This window comes from Dermacentor andersoni, chromosome 7 (assembly GCF_023375885.2).
Source record: "Dermacentor andersoni chromosome 7, qqDerAnde1_hic_scaffold, whole genome shotgun sequence".
Classification (NCBI taxonomy): Eukaryota; Metazoa; Arthropoda; class Arachnida; order Ixodida; family Ixodidae; genus Dermacentor; species Dermacentor andersoni.
Window position 1 is genome coordinate 144872826 of NC_092820.1, and position 27535 is coordinate 144900360.

General features: G+C 47.9%; 2 protein-coding genes across 2 annotated transcripts in view; one reads left to right on the plus strand and one right to left on the minus strand.

Annotated features, from left to right (window-relative positions):
- The first annotated feature begins 257 nt into the window (after window positions 1-257).
- Window positions 258-22175, plus strand: LOC126533694 (uncharacterized). Its single transcript, XM_055072158.2, has 7 exons — window positions 258-279; window positions 1225-1275; window positions 2506-2953; window positions 5184-5307; window positions 8468-8638; window positions 19478-19615; window positions 21531-22175. Exons 1-7 carry the CDS (start codon window positions 258-260, stop codon window positions 21699-21701), a joined length of 1125 nt encoding a protein of 374 aa, XP_054928133.1. The 3' UTR covers window positions 21702-22175.
- Window positions 22176-26139: 3964 nt separating this feature from the next.
- Window positions 26140-27535, minus strand: part of LOC129385568 (uncharacterized) — a 54089-nt gene continuing 52693 nt past the window's right edge. The window contains exon 9 of the mRNA XM_055072268.2: window positions 26140-26374. Within this exon, the coding sequence (XP_054928243.1) occupies window positions 26204-26374 (171 nt within the window). The 3' untranslated portion in view covers window positions 26140-26203. The remainder of the gene's footprint in view (window positions 26375-27535) is intronic.

Below are 27535 nucleotides of genomic sequence, written 5' to 3' on the forward strand. Positions count from 1 at the left end.
CTACATTTTTGCTATTCTGCGCCAAAGCTGCGCCGAACGCGTATTTTCACACTCCGAAAGCGAAACTAATATCTCGAGGCCGAAACGTCCATGCGCCCTACAATTGCGAGCGACATCAATCCTCACGTCGACATCGATCTTCGTCGCCATTGCACACTTCGCGCGTGAAGCAAAGGAAACGTGAGCGCGTGTGCAGGGCAAGTCGAACTACCGGATAATGACGTGCTTGGAATGCTGCAGCACAACTCATCATTGAAATGGCGCATTCGAAGCTTAAAGGTGAGTTCACGGAACTTTCTTAATAAAGCGTTATGAAAAAGTTCTGCACTGGTATAGTGATGCCTTAGGGCGATGCAAGTTTGCCATTGTCGCATTCAGTAGATGTTAGCTGTCCTGTCAAGTCGGTTCAATTGTTCTTTAATCTTTGGTTTTCGTCCTTGATAAGGACAAAACCAACTACATTCGCGCCGCAAATATCTCTTTGGCGTTATTTTTCGTCGACCGATTGCGGAAGCTCAGTGTCAGTGCCTTTTGTATTGCATTTTCACGTAGGCTGGCGGCATCGCATCACATGGTAGTTTGCTGGCACGCGGCGCTATCTGCTTGGTCGCGCTTATCATTTGCCATGATCTAACGTTAGAAGTCAGTACTCTGGACCCTTTGCTAACTTTCGATTCGTGTTTTCAGCGCGGTGATACTAGCAGGTGTCTTTTACAAGCCTATGTTCTCGTGCGGTACACTAATACCGGTGTCAAACTGGCACCTTTGATCGCGATCAGGGCCAACCCGGATTAGGCTCGATCCGGATCAGGTGTAGCTGCACGGTCACTCTCGATCGCAATCAGGCCCGATCGGGATCACGATAACCGCGATCTGGCTCCGAGATCGCGATTTGGTTGACGTGTGCGCCATATGACCTCCGGATTAGTTTGGACCGTGTAGCAGCGACCACTGTTAATCGCGATCAAATGTGCCCATGGGACTCCGGTATACGACCGGGCTGCTTCCCGATAGTGTCACTTGTTCGGTCCGTTTGCTTCGACGCTTCGTTGTGTTGGTCTGTTCACTACACATTTGAGTTGCAGTGAAAAATGTGGTGGTACAATCGCTTTTAAAGCATTTTTGGGGAGTTGTCTTGCCTGGTGTCTCTTAAAGCGATTCTTCCAGCATGCCAAACGCATGTATGTGCCGTGATACTAAACTAAAAAACTTGTTGTTCCTCAGGTCGTTCCATCAAGTTCAACATCGACATCCTCGGCAAGAAGGACGAAAATGGTGACACCATATCATCTTGGTGTCGCCAAGGCATTGATGGCAGTGGATACTGCATTGTCTGCAATCACACCATTAAATGCACACAGCATGGTGTTGCAGCGATAAAGCGACACGCTACAAGCAAGCGGCACATCGAGGCCACGAAGAACCATCGTGATTCTGCAGGTGTACTGAAAACGCCGAAGGCCTGTCAGACGCATTTGGACTTCTCGCAGAGTTCAGCGACACTCTCAGGCGACCGCGTGGTTCGTGCAGAGACTCTCTTCGTTCTGGGGATTACTCTCAAAGAAGTTCCCTTCTCCTGGGCGGATACAGCCACGTCTCTTTTTCCGAGGATGTTCCCCGATTCTGAAATTGCTAAACAGTTTTCCTGCAAACGAACCAAAGCATCCTACATGGTGTCTGATGGTCTTGGGCCCTACTTTAGGAAACTTGTAATTGATGAACTAAACAGACCAAATGTTTTCTACTCAATCGCAATTGATGAAACGCCATTGCCGGAGCAACGTTGCCAGCAACTCGATGTAATGGTGAGGTACTTTTCATGCATTACAAAACATGTGGTTGTGGAACATCTTCAGTCTTTCAGGTTAGGCTCAGCTACGGCTGATATCCTTCTCAGCGAAACAAGAAAGGCAACACAGGATCTTCCACAAAACAACTTCATTTGTTTCTTTAGTGATGGGCCTAATGTAATGAAAGCTGTGAAAAAGAAACTGAAGGAATCGCACCCAAACCTCATAGATGTAGGCGAATGCTGCCTCCACAAAGTTCATAATGCATTCAGCCATGGCATAGATGCTTTTGGTTCGGATGTTGAGGCAGCAGTCGTGGATGTATATTACTTTTTCAAAAGTGCTGTACAAAGTGCTTCGATTAAGGCCCAGCAAGAAGTGCTTCAACTGCCAAGCAATGTTTTCTTACGTCATGTGAGCTCCAGGTGGCTTACATTAGGGCCTGCAGTTGATCGCCTCATTGAGCAGTTTCCAGCGATCAGAAGTGTTGTCATGTCTGATTCAGCTTGTCGTGTGGGAGGACAGCTGCGTCAACGCCTGAGGAAAGCGTTTTCAGACAGAATGTTTTATGCAAAGCTCCTGTTCATGAAGAATGCTGCAGGTATATTTACCGATTTTTTGTCTCTGTTTCAAAAGAGCGAACCTTTGGCTCATCTGCTTTATAGTGAAATGGTGGCTTTAGTTTATAAGCTGTGTGGGCGTTTTATGAATAAAGAGTCCTATAGCTCTAAGAAGGGCACAGAGCTGCCACTACTGCAGGCCGACTCTCCTGCGAACTGGAAAGCAAAAGTGGAGATTGGAGAGGACACAGAGCAGGAAATGTCATCTTGGGAAGCAGCGGACAAAAGAGCATTTAGGCTGGGTGCCAGAAAGTTTTATATCAAGTGCACAGAGTACCTTGTGTCACGACTGCCATTCGGCAATTTATTGCTGAAGAGTCTACGCTTCCTTAAGCCAGAGTCCGTGGAAAAGGAATCCTCATCCAGTGACCTCAGGCAACTAGCTTCAGGGCTTCCACAGGTTATACAGCCGCGCGACATCTCTGCCTTGATGGACGAGTACAACCTCCTCCGGCTGCAGCACATTGAATCAAATGCATCCACTTCTGTCGAAAAGTACTGGCAGAACATTTTTGATAAGAAGAAGCCTGACAATGGAGCCAAGTACCCTCTGTTGAGCAAGATTGTCAAAGCGTTGCTTTGCATTCCGCACGGAAATGCAGACGTAGAAAGGGGGTTTAGTGCGAACCGTCGACAACTTAATGAAAGGTCTAGATTGACTATTCAAACCGTAAATGGCATAAAGAACATTGTTTCATATGCCAAACGCTTTGGTAGTGACCCGTCTAGTTTCGATGTTACGCCTGATGCTGTCAGAGCAGTGCGAGGGGCAAGCAAAAGATATAGAGAACGTTTGGCAGCTGAAGAAGAGCAGGCTGCGAAACGGCAGCGTGCCAATGGTCCCGAGATGATGCCAAGTGAAGCTGACAAAAACCTCCAGCTGGAAGTAGAAACGGCAAAGAAAATGTTGGTGAATGCAGAGCTGCTCATTAATAACGGCATCAAGACGAAGAATTTTGGCGATATTGAAAGTGGGCAGGCCTTGCTTGCTGAAGGGAAAACAAGGCTTTCGGCTGCGCTTCACAAAATGTCGCCTAAGGCAGCCAACTAGGCAGTATTTTGCAGTTAGAGTGAATGATGTTGCTCACAGAAGAAGGCACAGAACAAGTCCACTGCTTTTTGATAGGCCAAGAAGCCGAGAAGTTGTGCTGTTGTTACATGTACATAATTATTATTCAGTTCATATATGTTTAGAACCGTTGATAGTGTTTGTTCATTGTTTTTCTATAGGCTTGTGATCTGCATTCTAGTCTTTTTATTTATTTTTCTGTAAGCTTCTCATTTGCGTTCTAGTCTTTTTTAAATAAAAGTTCCATTGACTTGCTCGTTGTCCATTTATAACTTGCTGTCCTATAGGGGCTTGGTGGCTATAACACAGCGCTGATCTATACTTGGTCACATAACAAATAAATAAAATGATGCTGAAGTTCTAAAATTAGTTATTTGGGCCAACATATGACGTTGCACATGTAACCCGAAATTAACTAACTTGTAGGGTCTTGCGTGCCAAAACCACGATCTGATTAGGAGGCACGCCGTAGTGGGGAACTCCGGAATAATTTGGACTACCTGGGGTTCTTTAATGTGCACCTGAATCTAAGTTACGGGTGTTTTCGCTTTCTGGCCGCATCGAAATGGCGCTAACACCCTCTTTATGGCACAGCACCTTTTTGTTCCCAAAGGCTTCTTATTTACTGTTTTACTTCTCGTAAAGTCAGTTTTTCCACTTGGCAATGAGCCTTGAGCTGCTCCAAAAGCATGTTTCCCTGCTCCAAAATGCCCTTCTGGCTGCTCCAAAAAGCTGCTCCAAAATGGCTTCAGCCAATCACATCACTGGGCTCATCTCATCCCAGAACAATAATCGCCATCTGTCTTGCCCGCATTTCCTTTCTTTAACCCGGCGTTATCAGCTTGACACAGCATTCTCGACAGGAAAGTAGCGCAGAGATTTCATGAAAGGAAACCCAAGAAAAGTAGATGACGGTTACTGTTGTGCCACAACATAAGACCCAAAGGTTTCAAACAGGTTTAAGAGTGTATTGCTCTCCAAGCGAAAATGGATCTGTGTGCAGTGACTGCCGTAAAAAAGGGCGTCGCGAGCACTCCTGTTGTGGAACACTCTTTAAAATGTTTACACTTTTTTGGGTCGCATTTTGTCACACAACAATAATGGTCATCTGTCTTGCCCGCATGTCCTTTCTTTAACGCTGCGATCCCGGTACTTCCAAGTCACGAGCGGCTTGCGCGTTGTCAGCGTGACACAGCATTCTCGACAGGAAAGTAGCACAGAGTTTTCAAGAAAGGAACGCAAGCAAGGCAGATGCCCATTACTCTTGTAGGACAACATAAGCCCCAAAGAGTGCTAACAGTTATAAGAGTGCGTCGCTCTCTAAAGCGAAAACGGATTTGTGTGCAGTTACTCCCGTAAAGAAGGGCGTCACGAGCACTGCCTTAGTGGAACACTTAAAATAAAGGTTTATGCATTCTGAGTCGTATTTTCTGCCGCAACAATAATCTTCATCTGTCTTGCCTGCATTTCCTTTAACGCGGCGAGCCCGGTACTTCCAGGTCACGAGCGGCTTCCAGGTCACGAGTACTTCCAGGTCACGAGTAACGAGCGCTGAATTTTAAAGAAACGCAAGCAAGGCAGATCACGGTTATTGTTGTGAAAAAAGCCCCAAAACGCGTCAACATTTTTAAAGTGTGAAGGCATGGTTACTCTCTTCATGAGGAGGATGCGCAATATGGATTTCCTGCGCTCTGTTGCCCGCAGTTCATTCGCCGTGGACACGGTCATCGCCATAGCTTCAGTGATCTCGGCGGAGAGCAGAGAGAGCTGCCGCGCCGTGCCTCCGAACATCCTCCAAAGTTCGGCAGATGAGAAAAACCCGAGCTTGGTACGTTTGCTTCAACCTGTACAACTTCGGATTACGTCCTGGGGTCTAGTTCATTTATAATCACTTTTTGCAAGCATAAGCCACGGCCGGTCTCAACCGTATGGGCCGTAATCACCTGCTTCCTTTGGGAGGCGACGGCCATGGCCAACCAGGTGAAGGGTGCTAAGCAGTATTTACCTTTCCAGGAATAAACTGAGCCAGGTAGCTATAAAGTGCGAGGTTCATTGATAGATTTATTCAATATTAGCGAAGGTGAAACAGAACCTGGACGCTGGAAGGGTAAAAGCAAGCGAATTCAGGCTGGTACTCATGAACGAACATACAGCTTTCGAACAGGAAAGTGGAGATAACAGAGAGGTAAAGGAGGAAACCATAACTAGGCTCATTTCCGAAGCAACAATTGAAGTGGAAGGTAAGGAACCAAGGCAACCTACATTGGAAGTAATGATCTTTCTATTACAAGCGATGAAGTTAGAAGCGCCTTGCTAGACATGTCCCCAGCGAAAAGCGGCAGGAGACAATGGAACAATACAGAATTTAATCAAAGGTGGGGGAGAAATTATGCTTGAAAAGCTTGCTGCCTTGTAGCGTAGAGAGCGGGAAGAATGCCATCATAATACTAATCTACAAGAAGGGTCACGTCAAAGAATTAAGTAAATATAAGTCCATTCTAGCTAGCTTTCTGTATTGCATTAAATGTTCACCAATATAACTTCCAATAGAATCAGGGCAAAACTTCAATACACACACAAAAAAACAGGCAGCTTCAGGAACAGATATTCTGCAGTGAATTACATCTATTTTATCAATCAGGTGAGAAATCCGCGGTGTACAATCAACCTCTCTATATGGCTTTCGTAAATTATGAAAATGCATTTGATTCAGTAGATATGCCAGCAGTAATGGAGGCATTGCGTAATCAAGGAATACAGGAGGTATATATGAAAAGATTGGGAAATGTCTACAAAGATTCCACAGCTATCTTGGTTTTGCACAAGAAAAGTAGAAAATTATCTGTCAAGAAAGGGGTCAGATAAGGAGAGAATATCTGTTCAATCCTGTTCACTGGATGCTTAGAAGTATACAATCTATTAGACTGGGAAGGAGTCAGGATCAATGGCGAATATTTCTGCAACCTTCATTTTGCATGCCAGATTGTCCTGTTAAGCAGAACGAATGACAACTGAGGACGAATTACAACAAAAGATTGAGAGTCTTAAACTTAAATCTGTAAGAGTGGAGTTGAGGATTATTATGCACAAGACAAAGGTAGTGTTCAATAGCCTGGCAAGGAAACAAGAATTTAAGATCTGCAGTCAGCCTGTACAGTCTGCACAGTAATACGTTTATCTGGGTCCAGGGAAAACAGGGGGAAGGCGGGAGATGGAAACTGAAGATGATGAGCAAAACGAGAACAAGGTGAAAGCAGGTCCCAACGTTTCGACAAGTGGACTTGTCTTCTTGAAGGCAACTTACGCTTTCCGTGCCACAGCATATATAGGTGGGGTTCTTCTAAATGGGAGAGGGCGTAAGGCGGGTGGGTGCGGCAACGAGCGAAGGTGTGTTAGCGTCGAGGGTGTCGAATTGAGAATAAAGGAGTGCTGTGCACAATTGAACGAAAAAACCAGTCAAAAACACACTGGACAAGAGGAGAGGTTCACACCACAACGACTGGACTATCAACTGAGGTTTATTAGAATCGGAGTAGTCCCAGCAAGGCCAGCAGAGCATGCGCAACTGCATCATCGCTAGTCACACAGCATGAAAAGACAAGAAACGCTTCTATCGTGGCCGACCTATAAATTCAAATTCTTTTTCAAGTAAGCGCACCGAGGTTGTACTAACACAGTCATCACCTAATAAACTGATGTAGTACGCTTCCAAGATTTCTCGCTCTTCTTTGCCCTTGCCCCTACCAAGAATCGTCACATTGCTGAACAAAGGGTAACAACCACACTCATTGCAATGGCGAGGCAAGTTTGCACCGTTATCTGACCCCAGGGAGGAGTGGTGCTCACGCAGGCGGTCATTATACATCGACCGGTTTGGCCTATGTAAAATCTTTCGCACGTGAGAGGGAACTTACAGACAACCCCTGCAGCACATGCCGTAAAACGGTTTTCATGCTGCGTTGTGCAAACGTGGTTCCTTGCCCTGCCTCTAGAAATGCGCGAGCACAGACCCGAAAGGCTTACAAGGGGCAGAAAACACAACACTTACTCCCTGCTTGGCGGCAACCTTCTTGATGTTGTGGCTCACCTCATGCACATACGGCAAAAGTTCCCTGACGTTTTTCTTATTTCTTGTTTAACTCTACTGTACAGAAATTCACTAGTGTCTTGTATCTTATTTAATTCTGCACTAAGTGCCACTTTAGAACGTACCTTGTTTATCTTCTCGGAAGCCAGCAGTGCCAACTATCAAAGTTAAATATTGTCCTTTATAAAACCTTGATACGCTTGTGTTTCAAACTTGCTGCTACCTCTAAACATTGCAATAGGGTCCTGCAAGTGTCGACAAATGTGTTTCAACGTTCTTAAAGTGCGCGGCAAAAATCTTGATTAATAAATTCGTCGACAATACGTCGGTGATTTGTTCCTTTCGCGCACAACAGCAGCTTGGAACGATACGAGACAAGCAAGTCTATGGCCGCCATTTTCGCCAAGAACGAAGCACTAAGCAGAAGGGAGTCGTCCACGGTGTTGTGACGGTGGCGGCTACACGTATAAATTCGGCCAGTGTCCAATAAAACAATTGTTTGTCCTTTTTAAATGCAAATTAATGTCGGTATGGCAGCATTTCAGTAATTTCTTTTTCTCTGAGCGTTTTCATTCGAACAAGAGCAGAACGTTATTTTCGATATCCCAGAGCCTGAGTATATATTTTATTTAAAAACTTAAAAGGAAAATTGCGCAACAAACCACCCTGCAACCTGTAGAGAAGCTTGCCAGTAAACACATGCTGACGAGACTAGTAGTCAAGGCCGTTTAAGTCGTCCAACGGACACCGAACTTTGGCACTACATCTCGCCGCGCAAGAATCTGCACACGCGGGTCGCGTAGCTTTGGCTCTGCTGCACGGAACTACCCCAACAAAGTGTAGCCAGCGGATGGAATCGTACTGCGTAGTGATATTCGAACGCGCGCGGAACTGCCTGCAGGCCAAGCTCTGGTATCTGTTGAAAAGGAACGCCACTAACAAACAGACCACAACGCTGGGACTTTCCTTTGAGATGGGCACGCTGATGTACGAGCTGACCAGCGACCACAACGACCTGGCTAGCGCCGTCAACGCTAAATGCAACGGAACTTCCCTGACAAGCAGGGAAGCGGTGAGTTTTCGAAAACAAGAATTTCTTTGCTGACTTCGTACGGGTCGCACGGGTCGTACGGGTCGTACGGGTCGTACGGGTCGTACGGGCTTAGCATTTCAGGCGCTAAGCCATGCTCCCTAAACGGTTGCAGAAAATAGTGCCCATTCCTCTTCACAATCTCTCTCTCTCTCTCTCTCTATGTTTCTAGCGTTTCTGAGATCTGACTATCTATGTGGCCTACTTACAAGAGCGGCGATTTCGTTACCTTAAAATGCGAGTTGCAAGTGCCATAAGACAGGTCCCAACGAGACAAGTGTTATGTTTTAAGTGGCCGAGTAGCCCTTCCCCAATACGTATATCCCCAAAGTGTTGCACATATAAAAAAAAAACTAAAGTGTGTGTTTTATGTGTTTTTATCTAGAGCCCAATATTAACGGAATAGTTGACAAAAATAATCTGCCAAGGCACGACGAAGGCGTTTTCGACTCGAACACTTTTCTCGACCACAGACTAGACGAACAAAGTATTGGGCACTTTCAAAAGTTCAGCCTTTACCACTGGCAAGCCAATCAATTTTGCGAGGGTTGGCGGTAGTAAAACCTTTTGAATGACAGCAATAGGTTCCCTCTCGGTGCCTAAGTGACGGGACGGGGGGAGGGGCGCTCATAGAGAATATACGGCGACCCTAGGGACGACATGAAAAGTTCGGAGTAATTCTCAGAAAGCCTTTCTTTTTTAGCTGTAAACAGCCATGGGGGAGGGGGGGGCGCATCCGACACACAGATTGTGGTAGATGGTCAGCGCGAGGAACATAAAACGCGCAGGAGTGTTCCAGCGTCTCATCATGTCCATCTTGCCTTCCTCGCACGGTCGTTGCGCGGAGTTCGCGCATATATGCGACAGCGGTGCCTTAAAAGGACACTAAAGGTTACTATGAAGTCAAGTTAAAGTGATAAAGCAATGCTCTAGAACGTCTAAAGCGTCAATATCATAGCGAACAGAGCTTTAGTAACCGAGAAATTGATGTAAATGCATGACACGATTTGAGACCCCCCCGCGCCATTCCGGTACTATAGCCCGATGACGAAAGCACTCCTCACCATAATTTATGTCACTAGTATTCAACTACACGCATTAGGTTATAAGACGGCAGAAAATGCCACTTGTCTACTTCTGTTCCATTCTAAGAAGAAAATAACATTTTGACGTTACCCTTGAGTAGTATGGGTGGTCGAAAGGTTTCGTTTTCGCTCGACTCTGCGCGCTCGCCTCTGCACCGCGCGCGCTTTGGAGTTTCAGTTGTTTCGTTATCGTGTCGTGCTGCCCTGGTCCTGCTGGCTCGCAAAACTTGCATTTGGAACAAGCAGCGAGAATGCCACGTCCATGTGATCTCGTGGGATGCGCGAACGGTCCGCGGAACTTGTCCAAGGGCACTTGCAGCGACGAATCCAACGTTACTTATTACTGTGTACCAACGAGTGAACCTCTCCGTTCGAAGTGGTTTAAGTGCCGTACCTCTGCCACAGCGCGTTGGAAAAGAGTCGGAAAATCGCATAGTGTGCTCGCTGTACTTTCGTCCAGATGATTACGAGTTCACCGCCGACTTACTGAAGTCGTGTGGATTAGCTTTCAACGCAATGCTTTCCCGTGTCGCTGTTCCGTCGGTCTTGCCTGCATTCTCCGAAGCGCAAGAAGCACTGCAGGTCGAAGACGGGGCGGTGAGTGCGGTATTTGATTTTCACGAAGGAAAAGCTAAATATGTACGAATATGTACAGCCATGAGATACAGCTGCCCTCGTAGTAGTACGCAACGACGCCGGCAGCGCGAGCCCTAAGCAGCAGGTCACGTTCATTAGTGCTTAAATCGCTGAAGTCGAGCCCAGCATCGTGAGCCAATGTGTCTTTGTCAGGGTCGTCCATTGCAACGAGCGTCATAGTGGGCGTCATAAAATAAAGAACCAGCTTATCGTCGCGCGCTTTCCCTTCCGCTAGCCACCATAGTTCCGCTTTCGCGATGCTGTCGGCTCTGTCTTGGCTCTGTTTCTTGCCGCGCGTTTGCGTTTGGCGAAGAAAAGCCATATAGCGCCGTCTGCGGGCGCCGTTTTACTCACCGACGGCGCAACGTCACTATGACACTATGACGTCACCACTCATCGATCGGAGGGCGGCCGATTTGAACTGTGCTAGAGGTACGCGGACGCTTCAGAACGCATTTTCTCCTAAAATAAGTCCCTTCTTCGCATGAAACAAGTGTTTCGAGGTTTCTGGGATGGCATTTCAACAGTCCACGTTGACTTATTAATAACCTTTAGTGTCCCTTTGGGCACGAATAAGACGAAGTGTTGAAGAAGCGCTGCACGAGCTGGCAGTCGCCTTGACTGCTTTGTCCAATTGTACGTACTGCATAAATACAAGCTGTCGCTTTTCCTCGACATACGGGTAATCCACGCATCAGCTTGTTCGAGCTATAGCGAAGTCCAAGGACGCCCGACCACGGGAGTTACACAGAGGTCGTCGCTCCAGTGTTTCCACGATGGCGGACAAGTCGGTGAGGGCACCATCAACGGCACCGGCAACACCAGCGATCGTCCTTTCACGTCCTCCTAACTCAGGAACATTCTACGTTACGAGTGAAATTGGCGTTGAAAATTGGTTGGACTACTACGAACATGCGAGTCAGCCCAACCACTGGGATCCGAGGCTCATGGTCGCGAACGTGCTATTATACCTCAACGGAACACCAAAGATACGGTCAACCACGAAGAGGAGCTGGGAAGCTGGGACGACTGCAAGGAAGCAACTCCGCGACTTGTACGGGAGGGCCGCCGGCGGGAAGGCCACTGCAATGAAAGAGCTAGCCACCCGAGCTCAAGCATTCGACATTCAGAACGTGTTGGCACTACTTCAGAACACTGATGCTAACACGTACGAGTCCTACAAGGTTGAACACGTCTTGAAGGGCATAGCGGACGACGATTTCAGCCTCTTTAAGTTCAGCCTCTTGATGCACTAGCGTCAAAGGCATCATTGAGGATTCCCGGCGCTTTGAACAGGCCATGGGTCGCCGTATTAAGAAGCTGAAGCCATTTGTCCGGTTACCGAACACCACTGGGACCGTCCTTGTATGAGGAAAGCTCTCCCATTTCGCCTCCGCCTCCGCCTTAGCTCGCCCGGATGGTACACTAATAAATTGAAGCGAGCGCTCCTGTTGCCTCGGCGATTCCTCCGCGCCTTAAGTTCCTCTTGTTCAGGCCGTAGTGCCAGGAACTCAGGGACTAAGTTCACACCGTCGACGCAGTCTCCAGGTCTACGACCAATGACTATCGACATCCTCTTCTCCAGTCGTAATCAGCTACCAGCCTTCCTAAGTGTCATCGAGTACCTCGACTCGTCGGGGCTGTCGGCGAGACTCTAGGAAATTTCTTCAAAGACGATTACCCTAACGGCTATTCACCACCTCGGGCCTCCTAATCCGCCTCAACTCCACTTTTGCTGGGCCACCTCCTATGGTATATCACTAATCCACTCCTCCGGTCGAAGCCACTGGGCCTTCCAGGCCGGACAGCTCGGCTGTTGCCATGGCGGCCCTCCTTCTATCTCCTTCACTCCCATATCCTTCCCCCTGCTGGCGCTGAGCCGTGTTCCCGCAAGGGTTGCAGAAGATAGTGCCAGCCTTTCCTCCTTTCCCTACAAGAACCACTTCTCGACAAATATCACCGCCTCACGACCAGCGGTTTTATGCTCACCCTCGCAACCCAGAAAATGGAGGACTGCAGATGACCACCTGATTTGTTTCAACTACCGTCGTATCGCTCATGTGGATCGCTGTTGTAATAACCGGTGATCGTCGTCACCAACAACGCAATATGCGTCTTCTAACCGTTTTCACACCACCTATCGTCGCTCACAACCTCCGTCTGAGCGTTTCAACAACCCCGATGCCACTACTGCACTCTACAGCCCCTCGCCATCGCCACGAGGTCGCCCGTCCCGTTGGCCGCCGAAACGTCGTTGGTCGACTCCTTGCTCTCGACGGCGACGGCCGACCTCGTCGCTCAATGTGGACAGGAGACTACGTGACGCAGCTCTCAGAGGTGATGCTACATCGTCGACTTCAGCTGCAGATCATCTCTTTGCATTGCCGACATGACGAAGCTTCGCTGAAGTTGGCTTTGATGGTACAACTGTGCCTGCACTCGTCGACGCTAGTATCCGCATTTCCTTAACGAGTGTTCCACTTCGCCGCCGCCTCGAAAAGTGTCGGTGCCTGCCACTTAGAGTTTTAACGCGATAGCATTAAGGGCACCGTGCCGCAGAAAACCTAGCGTCGTGAACCACGTAGTTGCCGCCTTGCATTGACGGCTGTCAAGTTTATCGATAAACCCCTACGTTACACTTGGGCAACACTTCAAAAACACGTTGCTGACGCAGTCTTCTTGCAGCGTTGGCCCACTCTTGCAGGTGGTGGCAGCGCGTCCCTGACTTCACGTACTCGTTTAAGGCGTGGTAACACTGGGTCGATACAAGACCGACAAGACGTTGACGCCGACGATTGACCGACTATTCAGCACTGCGTCACTGAGACCATTTGATCATAATAGGCCGACTGTCATATAGCACGACGGGCTTTCTTGTCGACGACGGCACCGACAATACCAGAGTGCAGGCCGTGATCGTCCTACCGAACCCTACGCGATCAGCCGTCCAACCGGCAACGCGATAGCTGCAGCTCATTCAGTTGTAAATATAATTATTCGCGCTCAAAATGCACCGACATGCCTTCGAAGTTGAAATACACAAGCATCAGGCCTTTCAAGCTCTGCACGTGAAGTTCGAGCCAATGTTTATCCTGTTTATAGCGAAGGTTGGGTTAGGCCTGACCCCGTAGAGTTCGTGCACTCGCTACCGATGGATCTGAACCTAAAGAATAATCAGTCAGGACGAAGGAAACCACTCTTATAGTTCAGTTGTGGCCCCATAGCGATTTGATAAATACTCTTCACTTCTCACGGCACTTACACAATAAACGGCAAGCGGCGAAACACCGCTGTGCCAACATCTTGTAGTGTGGTCACCGTTCCAGAACGCTGCCGGTCGCATTCCCGTAGATGGTGGGTCTGTGTTTGTTGGTATGCTGACACATTTCTTAATTTCACAGAAGCACTGTTTACCTCTGCGTAAACGGGAAAGAAGAGACAGTGCTTTCGGTAGAGCAGCATAACCTCGCTCAGTAGCCAACGGTGTCAGCGATGACATCTTCGCTTTCGTGAGAGAACTACACGGCCTGTAAGTGGGGCCTTATGCCGAGGACAGTTTTCTCTAATAATACTTTGTGGCACGCGTAAACTGTAAGTATGATGAAGTTAAAGAAAATCGAGAAGCAGTAGCAACATCCCGTATTATATATGCGTCTGGATCACCGTTGTAGTTGGTTAAGTTGCTCGACCGCTCATATTGACTCACCTCAGGGAGGAACAACGCGGCTCATGTGTGCAGATATGTATGTTTTGCTACGTTTTGAGAGTATTTCACATCAGGGATGCGTCGTTTCTAAAATATTCGGAGCTAACGGCGATCTGAAGCTGTAGATGTACATGTAAACAAATGCATCGCTTTGGCAAATCCTACGTGGCAGGCTGTGCTCGAAGGCTTCTTGAATATGCAACATGTTTAGTAAATGTCTCAAAGGAACACAAAAAGCAATATGCAAGCACAGACATCAGCAACAACGAACTCCAAGGCAGTCGCGTCGGTAGACGGAACTCAGCGTGCCTTCATTGGCCGCGCTGTGACCACAACAGCGCACTCGGGCCTTTCACCCAGTACAGTTGACGGGTGAACGAGATGCTACCCCGGAGAAACCATTAAGAATTAATCGCGATCCATGAAGCGCACAACCGACGCACACTCAACATGGGCGCAGGTACACAAATCAACCGGCGAAACCCCCGGCACCTTTCCAAAACGTTTCCAGCGGCGTGCGTCAGAGGGCAACACAGGAACAAGAAAGAGACGGATTGCCGCCGGGATCCGCCCACCATTCTTTTGTATCGGGAACCGCGTCGCACAATATCCAGGGTCGGTGTCAGCGTCAACAGGGCCAGATAACGTTATCGCGTTCCGTGTTCAAATATCTTACACCAGTGTTCAAACATATTATAGAGACATCTTCGGCTTCCTTCAGGCAAACTTCACTGGTGACTCACCGCATATATACCGGTGCTGCCAGTCCTATTTGGCTACGTCCCTATCATGTGTGTCATGCTGAACGTCAAGTCATTCAGCGTGAAGTAGGTAAAATGCTTGCCAAAGCCGTCATCGAAGCATCCTCCAGTACATGGATCTCTCCTGTGGCCCTGATCAAGAAGAAGAACGAGCGCTGTAGATTTTGCGTCGACTATCGTTCTTTGAACAAGATAGCTCGCAAGCGCGTCTATCCGCTGCCACGCATTGACGACGCCCTTGACTGTCTTCACGAAGCCAAATACTTCTCAACTATAGATCTACGCTCTGGATACTAGCAGACTTCTGTCGATGACATGGACGCGAGAAGACAGCGTTTATAACACCAGACGGGATCTATCAATTTAAGGTTATGCCTTCTGGACTCAGTGATGTCCCAGCTACGTCCGAACGGATGATCGGGTATTTATTTCGAGTCTATAGATGATCAATCTGGCTTTGTTACCGCGACCACCTCATTGTGTTTTCCCCAATGTTCGAGAGTCACCTTACCTGTCCATCAACTGTTCTGTATTTAGTCGAGCTGCCCTTTGAATGAACTCCTCCCAGTGTAATTTCGGCAGGCGGCAAATAACAGTCGTCCGCCATCGTATAAATGTCACCGGCGTCCCGCCCCACCCTGACAAGATTCGTGCCGTGAAGAACTTCCCAATACCATGTTACCCTAAAGATGTTCAGAGTTTCGTTAGATTATGTTCGTAAAACATTTTGCAAATAACACTCGTCCTCTTATGGGTTTTCTAAAGAAGGACGTGCCTTTCTCGTGAGGGCATGAGCAAGCCGCCGCGTTCTCCACGCTGATCGATTGGCGGACCCCACCACTTATACTGGCCCATTTCCAGCCATCAGTGCCCACTGAAATTCTCCCCAATGCCAGTGAACATGGCATAGGAGCTTTCCTCGCCCAGCATCGGCATAACCAGGAACGAGTCATTTGATATGTCAGTCGCCTTCTTTATACCCATGAACGAAATTAGTCTGGGCGGTCGCAAAATTACGTCCGTACTCGTACGGCCCTCGATTCTCAGTCACTACTGGCCGCCACGACCTTTGCTGGCTGTCTTCTCTAAAAGACCCGAGCGGCCGCCTTTGTCGTTGAGCCCTTCAGCCCCAAGAGTATTCGTTTGTTGTAATATACAAATCTGGCCGATTGCACCAAGACGCAGACTGTTTCTCACGTCACCGGATGGACAAGACTCGCTCTCCTGAACATGATGCTGATAGTTATGCACTGGCTATCTCCGATTTGGACAATATCGACACCGAACAGCACCGCAATGTTTCATTGGAATTCATCATGAACTGTCTCCGCTCTGGTCATTCCGACCCTTCTCTTCGCCGCTCTGTCCAATACGCGGTGGCATTCTGTACCGCCGCAATGCTCAGCCAGGTGGCCCTGAATTTTTCCTACTTCTTTCCCGGTGCTTGCGTAATCTACCCTTCTGCATGATCTTCGTGATGCACCGATAGCTAGGCATCTCGGCGTCTCCAACACATACGACGACGTGAGATGGCGGTTCTCTTGGCCTGACCTTTACCGTTGCGTGCACCACTGCATCGCCGCCTGCGGTCGCTGTCAGAGCCGCAGACATCCTTCTCTTGCACCTGCTGGTCAGCTGCAGCCAGTAGACATCTCACCAGAGGCATGCTTTCGTGTCGACCTTGGTCAGCTGGGGCCTTTCCTACATCCGCCTTCGACAATAAATGGCTTGCCGTCGCGACCGACTACGCGACCATATTTGCTATCATCGTGCGCCCACCCAAGCAGCTGCGCAAGAGACGTCGCCAAACTCTCTAACCACGCCATCCTTCAGCATGGTGCTGGTTACGGACCGTGGCCGCTCATTCGTGTCCCAAGTTGTCGATGACATTCTTCGCATTTGCTCTGCAATGCATGAACTGCCGACCGCCTACTATCCGCCAACAAATGGCCATAGCAGACGGCTCAACCGAACAATAACCGATTTGCTGTCCACATCTGCATATCCTGAACGCCACGACTGCGATACCAGCCTGTGCCTGCCTTCACGTTTGGTACACTTCGTCCCGCCATGACGCCGCCGGCTATTCGCCGTTCTTCCTTTTATGTGGACGCCACCCGGTGTTGCCATTCGAAGCACTGCTACCTCCGGCTCCCTGTGTTCCGTTCCTGCTGCATATCCCCACCACGTCGTTGTCGCGCAAGCCCAATGCCTCCACAGGTCGCTCACACGCTGCACTGTGCTTGGCAAGTGTCCCAGAAAGCAGGCAACAACAACCGGCACTGCGACGTGGACTCTCCTCCTGGAACTCTGGTTCTGCTCTGGTTGCCCTGTCGACGTTCATAGCCTGTGCGAGAAGCTCATCGACCGCTACACGGGACCATACAAAGTTATTCGCAAGATTAGCGCCGTGAACTGCGTGAACACTCCGCTCTATCCTAAAGCATCGTCTCCTACTTCACTACCGATTGACGTGGTGTATGTGCCACGGCTAAATCCTTATCACACCGCCAATGCCACACAAACTCAGCGGCTGCCGTGACGCGGCTCAGTGACGCCGCCCGTGACGCCGGTGACGCCGGAGCGGTGGAGCCACCTGGTGGCATAGAACTTAACCACACAAACACAGAGCTAAAATTGCAGTAACCTGCTGTATTCTGCTTCGCTGCTTGTGCAAATTTTCGGCAGCGGCGTAATTGTGAATACGATTGCGCTGCGGTCGAAAATTCACACCACTAGCCAAGCAGAATATAGTATCTGTGTCTGTGAGTGTGGTTGAGCCTTGAACCACATGCTGGCGCCGCCAATTTGGCAGCTCAGGTTTACGCCCCCGCCCAACCGGCAAACCGCCCGGGCTTGCTGGGATACCGGACGCAGTGTAATTCTCTTAACGCAGCTATTGCGCATGAACGCTCGAACGGTTCCTTGAATGCGATCGTCAAGAAGGGCTGCACGAGCTGGTAATCAGCTTGGCTGCTTCATCTCATTGTAGATAGTATGCAAATGAACACATTCCGTTTTCTTCGACGTCCGCGTAATTCCAGTATCAATATAGTAATGAACCACAAACAAGCAGGACCTTTTATCCTATTGGACATATACTCACGACATTAATCCTGCGTTTTTTGTAGGTTGGGTGTGTGTCGTGCAGTGTACATATCATTTCATTTTTTTTTCATAATATCCCGTCTGGAGGAGCATGCTATGCCTGCCGCCAGGCAGACATGGCTGAGAGCGGGGACTGCTTGGAATTTTCACGTTTGACGCATTTGCAGCTCCTAAAGGGAAACAGCAAATACTGAGAGAAGAAGAAAACAATAAGAGAAAGTGCTCAGTATGATTGAAGCTTTTACTCAGGGGTTGCTACCAAAATATATGGGAACAGAGAGATACATGTGTTATCGCTAGTCACCGCGCCGAATTTGATGAGATAATTGTTGCATTGAAAAGAAGTCGAATTAAAGTAATTATAGGAAGCAGAGTTTCCATTTATGCCGTCAATTTCTTATTAATTTTTTTGCAAAATAGCAAAATTTCAAGAACGAATATACCAACTTCACAACTCTGTAACTCAGAAATCAAGATCTAACACTAAGTCAAATCTAACACCGCAGCTAAAACGGAAAAAATTGATGGAATATACACTGCTTTGAATGCGCTACTTCATGTGCGTAAACCTTTTACACAACCCTTACAAATACCATAGAAAATTTACACATTTCATTTAGCACATTTGTCCGTTTGAGATACCCCTCTAATCCTTATCTGTGTTTGTATACGGTAGGTGCAGTATCTATCGTACTTTTCTTCTGTACACACCTCTCATCACCATTCAGCCCTCGACAACTATCATACATCACCTTAAGGTCCTCACTTCGTCGCTGTATCGATGACAAATATTATTGCAAGCATCGAATTTGGTTGCACATAGTGGATAATGGAAGTGGACGTGAATGGGAAGTTTTGAAACCGAATTGAATACAAATCGCAAAAGTGCCAGAAGCGAAGTGAGTCTAATGTCGAATAATTTTCGAATATTGTGCAGGCCATTTTGACCGTTACTATAAGCAGCGCTTCACGTACTACTATAATTTCAACGTTAGCAAGATTCTCATAATATGGCGCATTATGAATCGTTCTTTAATAAAAGCGCCAGTTGAGCATTCGGAACGAATAAGCAGTTTATTCGCACGCTTAGGACTCGTTGGAGACTGTGTATGGCACTAGTGTAGCAGGAAAATTCTGGTTACATGGGCGACGTAGTCTTCTCCACTGCATCTAAATTCTCCTATTTATCTGCAGTCATGGATGAAATTTATTGCACTTTTCGTCCACTGTTATGCTTGATCCCGTAGAGTTGGCGATTTCAAATATTCGGAAACTGCTCGAAAGGCCTTCGTATTTACGTATAGCGACTATTCGATTGGAATACGCAGTCGAATAGGGGAACATTCGATTCGTTATTCGAATGTTTGAAATATTGGCACACCGTTAGCTTTTATCGAACCGCTTCAATTAAACTTTTGCCTCACAATAAATTTCATCATGTGCATCGGATCTGCACCTGCCTTTTTGCTTACTAATGGGAGTCGAGGGTACTGATTCGACGTCGACTGCTGGCGTTCCGTTCTAGCTCTGCGGAGCGGCGAAGGTCGTCGACACAGCCAAGCAAAAGTTGGCCGCACCGTACCTCACGTACGGTGGATTCCCGACTGCCGGTAACAACAGGAGAGTCGTCTTCACGGACTACCTGCACACTGCCACTGAAAGGGTCAGTATATCAGCGCAAGCTTGAGGTCGTAATTCGTCTGGATAAATTTTTTTTCCGCAAACATTTTACCGTTTGTGGATTACCGGGTTATACAGAAGACAACCGGGTAGGCAGCGCCAGCTGGTGGCGCAGAACTTATTCAAACAAGAACAGGATAATTATTGCAATAGCCAAGTAAGTTCTCTACATTGGAGCTGGTGTAAATTTTCGCCAGCGGCATAATCGTGAACATATGGTATATTTTTTTTCTTTTTACAGCGGAGCTGGTAGCCTCTGGGTAGTCGGCACAACCCCCTAAGCAAGTAAAAATGCAATGGCTCACCCCCCCCCCCCCCCCCCCTCCGTAATGAAGAGGCTACAAGCACTCAGCAAAGTGTCGCGAACCGTGCGTACATTGTTCAATCATGCATGCAAATACAGAACAGCGAGCGTTTAACTGAAGAACACGCTCTAAACAAGCAGCTATCATAAGCAGCAATTGATCAAACCCCCCGTGAGCACGCCAAAAATGCAATGGCTCGCACCCCCGTAAGGCAGAGGATACCAGCCCTCAGCAAGTGAAGCGAACAGTGCGGGCATTCATTGATGTCACCCATACAACACAGTGAACAGCATACATTTAAAGAAAGAACAAGCTCAAACAAAACAGGCATCCGAACCATCAATAAAGCATTGCATCAGCCTCAGCTGCTGTAGTGGTGATTTTCAAAAGCTTCGCTGGACATCCACTTTTTGAGAGCCGGAATGGCGATTCAATTATCTCAACAACTCAAATGGCGTGGACACGTTTCTAAGGTGTTGAGGTTAAGCGAAGCATCAGTAGATGTCGCTGCTAGCGTTTTTACTTCTGCGCACTTCACCGATAACCCGATAAACCGCAAACATTAAGAAACTTACAAGGCAAGCTAAAGCTCTCTAATATTACAAAGCTTTAGCTTGTCCGAAAACTTCTCTTCACTTACGGATTACCGGGTTACCGCAGCCGTGGACGACACCGTCAATGCTGATTGCGACATCGCGTGACTCTTTGCTCAACTACAATGCGAACTGTTCTTGTATCGCGGGAGTGTTCTCGGTGAAGGAAAATCATAAAGAGGGCGGTCGTTAAGGAGTTTTCCGCTATCAACGCTTTAAAACAGCACTTATGTACAGTACAGTAGGTCAGTGAAGTATTAGCTTTGCGGGCTACCTTGTTAAACTCTGCGTAACGCGGTACCGCCATGGATGCGGCCGTACACCACCCTGGTGATCCGGTATACCGCAAACGGTAATGACGTTTACGGACAAGCTAAAATTCTCATCGAAAAGCGACTGCTTTGCACTCACAAACCGCGGCGGACATGTACAGTCGTTCAGCAAATGCCTGTATCTTTTCTACTACCCCACCACATTTAGAAATTTTATTGCGGCTGTGTGTTCATTGTAGACTGGCACACAGCTACTACTCCATAAAATATTTAAGAGCTCAAGGTGGATTATTGTGTTTTTGTAACGCAAAAAACGGTAATTTACATTTTTCTTATCAGCCTCTAAACAGCACCGAAGCAGACGACGAGTGCTACTGGTGTATTTGCCACTACGACATAGATCCTAGCTAGCCGCCTCCGATATTTTCGAATCTCGGAGGTCACGCTGATAAACAGCGAGTTGTAGGCTATCCGTCACTTATGGCAAGTGGTGATGGATGGTTTTTCAGCTTCTTTGTCAGAAGCGGCTATTTTTTTAGAGCTTTGCTTGACACTAATGTTCGTATTTCAAACGTCAAATTTTGCACGGAGGTTTCTCGACGTCGACACTATCTCAAACTAGGCATGTATACTACGCGTTCCAAAAATTTTGTCGCAGTCGGCCTTCAAGAGTACACGCGTTGCGGAGCGCACGTCGCACCTTCGCTTTTTTTTTTTTTTTTTTTCAGTTCTTGAACGTCAGTGGTGGAACTGGCAGCAACGACCTTCGTAGTCGAGTGGCCTGGATGTTGTTCAACGTGCACCTGGCAGACACGGGAAAGATATGCGGCGGTATCCCGCCTTTCGAGCTCGAAAATGATTTCTGCAAGGTATTTCTTCCGTCAGGCCAGGGATGCTGAAACAACGCAGGTGATCTGAAAGGAGGAAGATAAAACTGCAATAAAAATCAATTTCTGCGCTTTATTGTGGCGTGACTCATTGGCTTTTAACGCGATAGTGTTAAGGTCCCCGTGTTCGAAATTTGGTACGAAAGCCCGTGCTGATGGTCCCAAAATTCTTCAAAAGCTCTGATTCAATGTGATGCGAGTGACGTTTCCCCGGAGCTAGGGAGTGTCCCACATATACTCCTGAAACCACCGCGCCCTGAACCGTTGAAGATGCGCGGCCAGCCGTTCTAACGTCGCGAATCCCAGAGGCAACACTTCGAGGACTGTGAACCCCGGCAGTCCTGCGTGCCGTGCTGTTTACGGCCACTTTCTGCTGGCACAAGCTGGATGCCACAGTTTCCGCGCCGTGCCTCCGCCGGCACCGTAACGCTTGAAGCTTGGAGCTCGTCGTCCTTGGCCACCTGCCGGCACTTACTAGAAGGGCACTAGCCCTCCTTAATCCCAAACTGAGGATGCCGAGCTTGGAGCCGAAGGCAACGTCAAATTCTAGTGTCTTTAGGTGCCGCTAGGATGCCTCGATAGTACCGCTTCTCTCCGTTTCAACTGCGGCGCTGTCGTCAAGGCGTCCTGATTTGCAACGTCTGGCTAATATCTGTGGACAGGAAGTCAACAATTTAGGCTCGGTGGCCTGCTAAGCTCGGCAGGCAACATTGGTCACCGCACCGCAAACACCGACGAGCACGGCTGTTCGGCGGTCAGTCATCGTTCAGCACCACCACGCTGCGGAGTGTCCGTCTAACGGAGTTGTGCCTCGAGCCTTCCCTTGTTCATGAACCCAGGTGGATCGTGACACCATCTCCAAAGGATAAATGCGCTGCCATCCTTTTCCTTCAGTACCCCATTACGGAATCCACAACTACCTGCACGCATATGCTTGCTTCGTTGTATGTATATTTACAAGACACTACCTATTTTTAGCTCCCTGTACGATTTCGACGTATTCTAAGGCGATAGACGGATGATGGACGCAGAAAAGCACAGGTAGGTTCATTCCAGGTTGTGCTGTAAAAATGTAATTAACGTATGAAGAACAGCAGCAACATTCGGATCCATAGCGGAGAGTCCGGTGAAGCGACGAAGTTTCTTTACTGGCAGCAGTGGCAGCTCGTCGACAACGATTATGACGATATATGGATACATATAAGGTAACGCACAAAAAGCTACATTTATAAGTAACAGTCCCTATGGAGCCGTACCAGGCGCGTAAGTACTAACCTGCGTGGGGCTGGTTCTTGCAGCATACAAAGATACGTAGGTACGTACGTACACCCGTGAGCAAAAATATACGGACCAGGGATCGCGCGATAAACTAATTTTCTCATTTGTCTGTGAGTGCAACTTGAAAGTGAAGACTGCAGTCCAAACTTGCCATAACTAAGTTTCTAGTGCACTCGTCTGTTTCCGTTTGTGCGTGTTAATTACGAAGAAATTCTGTTCTTTTTTTTTTCGGCGACCCTGTGGTCCGTACACTTTTGCTCACTGGTCTACGCAGCCTTTTCCAATGTTTTCCTGTGTGAATCCAGCGCGTTTATTTGACACTGGATCGCACTGTGGACGCTGGCGATCGCTGGGAGTCAATGGCACACCGGTGAGGCCGCTGGAAAAGAGCTGAGTCACACTGGACGAGACGCTGGTATTACTACAGTATGGGGCACACTGGTACGTGCGGTAAACGCGCTGGTTCTCGCTGGAGTTCGCCTGCGCACAGTGGAAGTTGCACTCATTGCGTTTCTGCCGCAATGGTTACATTGCGTATGGAGTAGGCGCTGTTGAAAATTAAATGATGCAGTTTTATAAGGATATAACGGCATATCTTGAGGCCACCAGTGCATGTTTCGTGTGGCAGCTTGAAAAAAAAATATGTACGTGGGCTGTTCTGTTTGCAAATGCATATATGTGACACTGAGAAAGAGCGAGATAGAGTTAGAGAGCACTTATTTCATGCATCGAGGTGGTTGCTTGTGGCACTGAAGACCACTTTTTTTCAACTCTCTTTTGCCGCGTTTCGATGGGAGAGAAGTGCGAAAACACCCGTGTACCTAGATTTAGGTGCACGTTAAAGAACCCCAGCTGGTCCGAATTGCCGAGAGTCTCCCACTACTGCTTGCCCCATAATGAGATCGTGGTTATGGCACGTAAAACCCCTTAATTTAATTTTAATTCGCTAATCTCCCTTTTGACTGCGCGGATAGCTATGTTCCTGGACGAAACCGCGCAAGCGCCGGTGAGGAGCCTGGTCGGCATTTGTTGATTTTCCGTATTACGCCCGCAGTCTATAACAAGTATTGTTGCGTAGGTTTGAGTATTTGCATGCTGGAAAACCCGCATTCGCTTTTGTACATAGCATAGGTTCAAATTTATTCTTTAGTGCCCATCATCAAGCAAATTGAGAATTTTCATTTTCGCTAGCCCCCTTAAATAATTCTGAAGTTTTACGACCAAAAATCTTGATCTGATTATGAGGGATCCACATTTGCGTCCAACTTCTTTAATCATGCATGGTTACTGACGCAGTTTCTACGAGGGCGGCCCGGTCGTTACTAAGTTTTACACACGCAGCAATGAAATTAGCCCGTTCCTTCAGCATGTCCTTTATGCATGCCAAATAGTACATTCACGATAACGGTGGTAGTAAAGGAATTGTGTGCTAATTAAACTTCTGTGGTTCGATGCGATGACCTAAAACTAAATCGGGCGATTGTTTCGGCGGCGCCTGCGAGAAGACTGAACAGAGAGGACACGAGAGTTTGCAGATATACCCAGGGTGCGAAAACTAAAGAGATGTAGAACATGTGCAAGAAGAAAGTTTTATTGGTACGGTAAAATATAGGAAAATACCCGAGAAGGGTAGAAATTCGGCCTTGTTGGTATGACATAGTGCAAGTGAGCACATAAAACAGAGACGACGGGGGACAGCAGCGCGTGTGTTGTATCCACTGTCTCACCCTGAGTTTCGCGCTTCACTTGCAAAAGGAAAATACTGTTATGCATTGCAACAGTATACGAGATCACGCTGCGCTGTCAATTCATTGCACACGACTTGGTGATCGAAGCATTTTTCGCACACATATATTCTGTCGGCTGAAGGGATCGATCCTTCCTCGGGATCGCACACACTGGTCAGGCGATCATAGTCTTTTGTGGAAAAAAAAAACAAGAACTTAGCTTTGCAGGACTTGTACCCCGTATTAGAATGCGGGACCAAGCAGTTTCTTTTTCGTTATGCGCTAAAATACTCGACACATTGCTGAGAAAGCGCGCGCAAACGGACCATGTGACCTCATAACAGCCCACGCACATTTTCTTTTTCAAGCTACACGAAACATGCACTGGTGGCCTCAAGATATGCCGTTATCTCCTGATAAAACTGTATCAAGTATTTATTATTCAACAGCGCCTACTCCTTACGCAATGTAACCATTGCGACATTGCGACAAGCTTAAGGCAATCCAGCTGGCCGAAGATACCGCCAGGGATTGTACCTCTGGTTTAAAGCAAACAACCGCATTTCCAAAAGTAAGTCCTGGAACCATTACACCTTTTCACATACCTCGGAGGACCTCGTACCTATTGTATCCCCATAGCGTTCTGTGCTTCATTATGGCTGCATTTCTCTTCCCCTTCATTCTTATTGTTTTTTCCTGTGTTTCCATATATCTATTGCCCTCGTTTATCCATACACCATAGTATTTACATCCTGTTACCCAAGGTATTTCCTGGCCCTGTACCTCCCCTCTCTGTTCACTGTTTTCGTTGAATACCATAACACCTGATTTTCTTACACTAAATTTAAAACCTAAATTGTTGCCTTCCTGTCCACAGATATTAGCCAGACGTTACAAATCAGGACACCTTGACAACAGCGCCGCAGTTGAAACGGAGAGAAGCGGTACTATCGAGGCATCCTAGCGGCGCCTAAAGACGATGGAATTTGACGTTGCCGGCGCCTCCAAGCTCGGCGTCCTCAGTTTGGGATTAGGGAGGGCTAGTGCCCTTCTAGTAAGTGCCGGCAGGTGGCCAAGGACGACGAGCTCCAAGCGTTACGGTGCCGGCGGAGGCACGGCGCGGAAACTGTGGCATCCAGGTTGTGCCAGCAGAAAGTGGCCGTAAACAGCACGGCACGCAGGACAGCCGGGGTTCACAGTCCTCGAAGTGTTGCCTCTGGACTCCGTGACGTTAGAACGGCTGGCCGCGCAACTTCAACGGTTCTGTGCACGGTGATTTTAGGAGTATATGTGAGACACATCCTAGCTCCGGGGAAACGTAACTCCCATCGCATTGAATCAGAGCTATATCAAAATTTTGGGACCACCAGCACGGGCTTTCGTAGCAAATTTTGAACACGGTGACCTTGACGCTATCGCGTTAAAAACAATGGGTCACGCCACAGTGAAGCGCAGAAATTGATTTCTTTTACATTTTGATCTTCCTCCTTTCAAATCGCCTGCATTGCTTCAGCATCCCTGGCCTGACGGAAGAAATGCTCTGCAGAAATTATCTTCGAGCTCGAAAGTCCGGATACCGCCGCATCTCTGCGCCGTGTCTCCCAGGTGCACGTTGAACAACATCCAGGCCACTCGACTACGAAGGTTGCTGCTGCCAGTTCCACCACTGACGTTCATGAACTGCAAAAAAAAAAAAAGAGGTCAAGGCACGACGTGCGCTCCGCAACGCGTGTACTCTTGAAAGCCGACTGCTACAAAATTTTTGGAACGCGTAGTATATATGCCTAGTTTCATATAGTGTCGATGTCGAGAAACCTCCGTGCAAAATTTGACGCTAGAAATACGAAGAGTAGTGTCATGCAAAGCTCTAAAAAAATAGCCGCTTCTGCTACCGAGACTGCAAAAAAAAAAAGCCATCCATCACCACTTGCCAGAAGTGACGGATAGGGAGGACTCGCTGCTTATCAGCGTGACCTCCGAGATTCGGGGCCCGCCGCGGCGGCCAGCGGCTTCCTGGGAAAATATCGGAGGCGGCTAGCTAGGATCAATGTCGTAGTGGCAACTACACCAGCAGCACGCTTCGTCTGCTTGGGTGCTGTATAGAGGCTGATGAGAAAAATATAAATTACCCTATTTTGCGTGACAAAAGCACAATAATCCACTCTGAGCTCTTAAAATGTTAATGGAGTAGTAGCTGTGTGCCAGCCTACCTGTGTGCCTATAATATTTCTAAATGTGGTGGGGTAGTAGAAAAGATACAGGCATTTGGTGAACGACTGTACATGTCCGCCGCGGTTTGTGACTGCACAGCAGTCAGTTTCCAATGAGAATTTTAGCTTGTCCGTAAACGTCATTACCGTTTGCGGTATACCGGGTTACCAGGGTGGTGTAAGGCCGCATCAATGCCGGTACCGCGTTGCGCGGAGTTTAACCAGATAGCGCGCAAAGCTAATACTTCACTGACCTACTGTACTGTACATAAGTGCTGTTTTAAAGCGTTGGTACCGGAAAACTCCTTAACGACCGCCCCCTTTATGACTTTCCTTCACCGAGAACATTCACGCGATACAAGAGCAGTTCGCATTGTAGTTGAGCAAAGAGTCCCGCGATAACGCAATCAGCATTGATGTTGTCGTCCACGGCGGCGGCAACCCGTAATCCGTAAGCGAAGAGAAGTTTTCGGACAAGCTAAAGCTTTGTAATATTAGAGAGCTTTAGCTTGTCTTGGAAATTTCTTAATGTCTGCGGTTTATCGGGTTACCGGAGAAGTGCGCAGATCCAAAAAAGCTGGTAGCGACATCTCCTGATGCTTCGCTTATCCTCAACACCTTAGAAACGTGT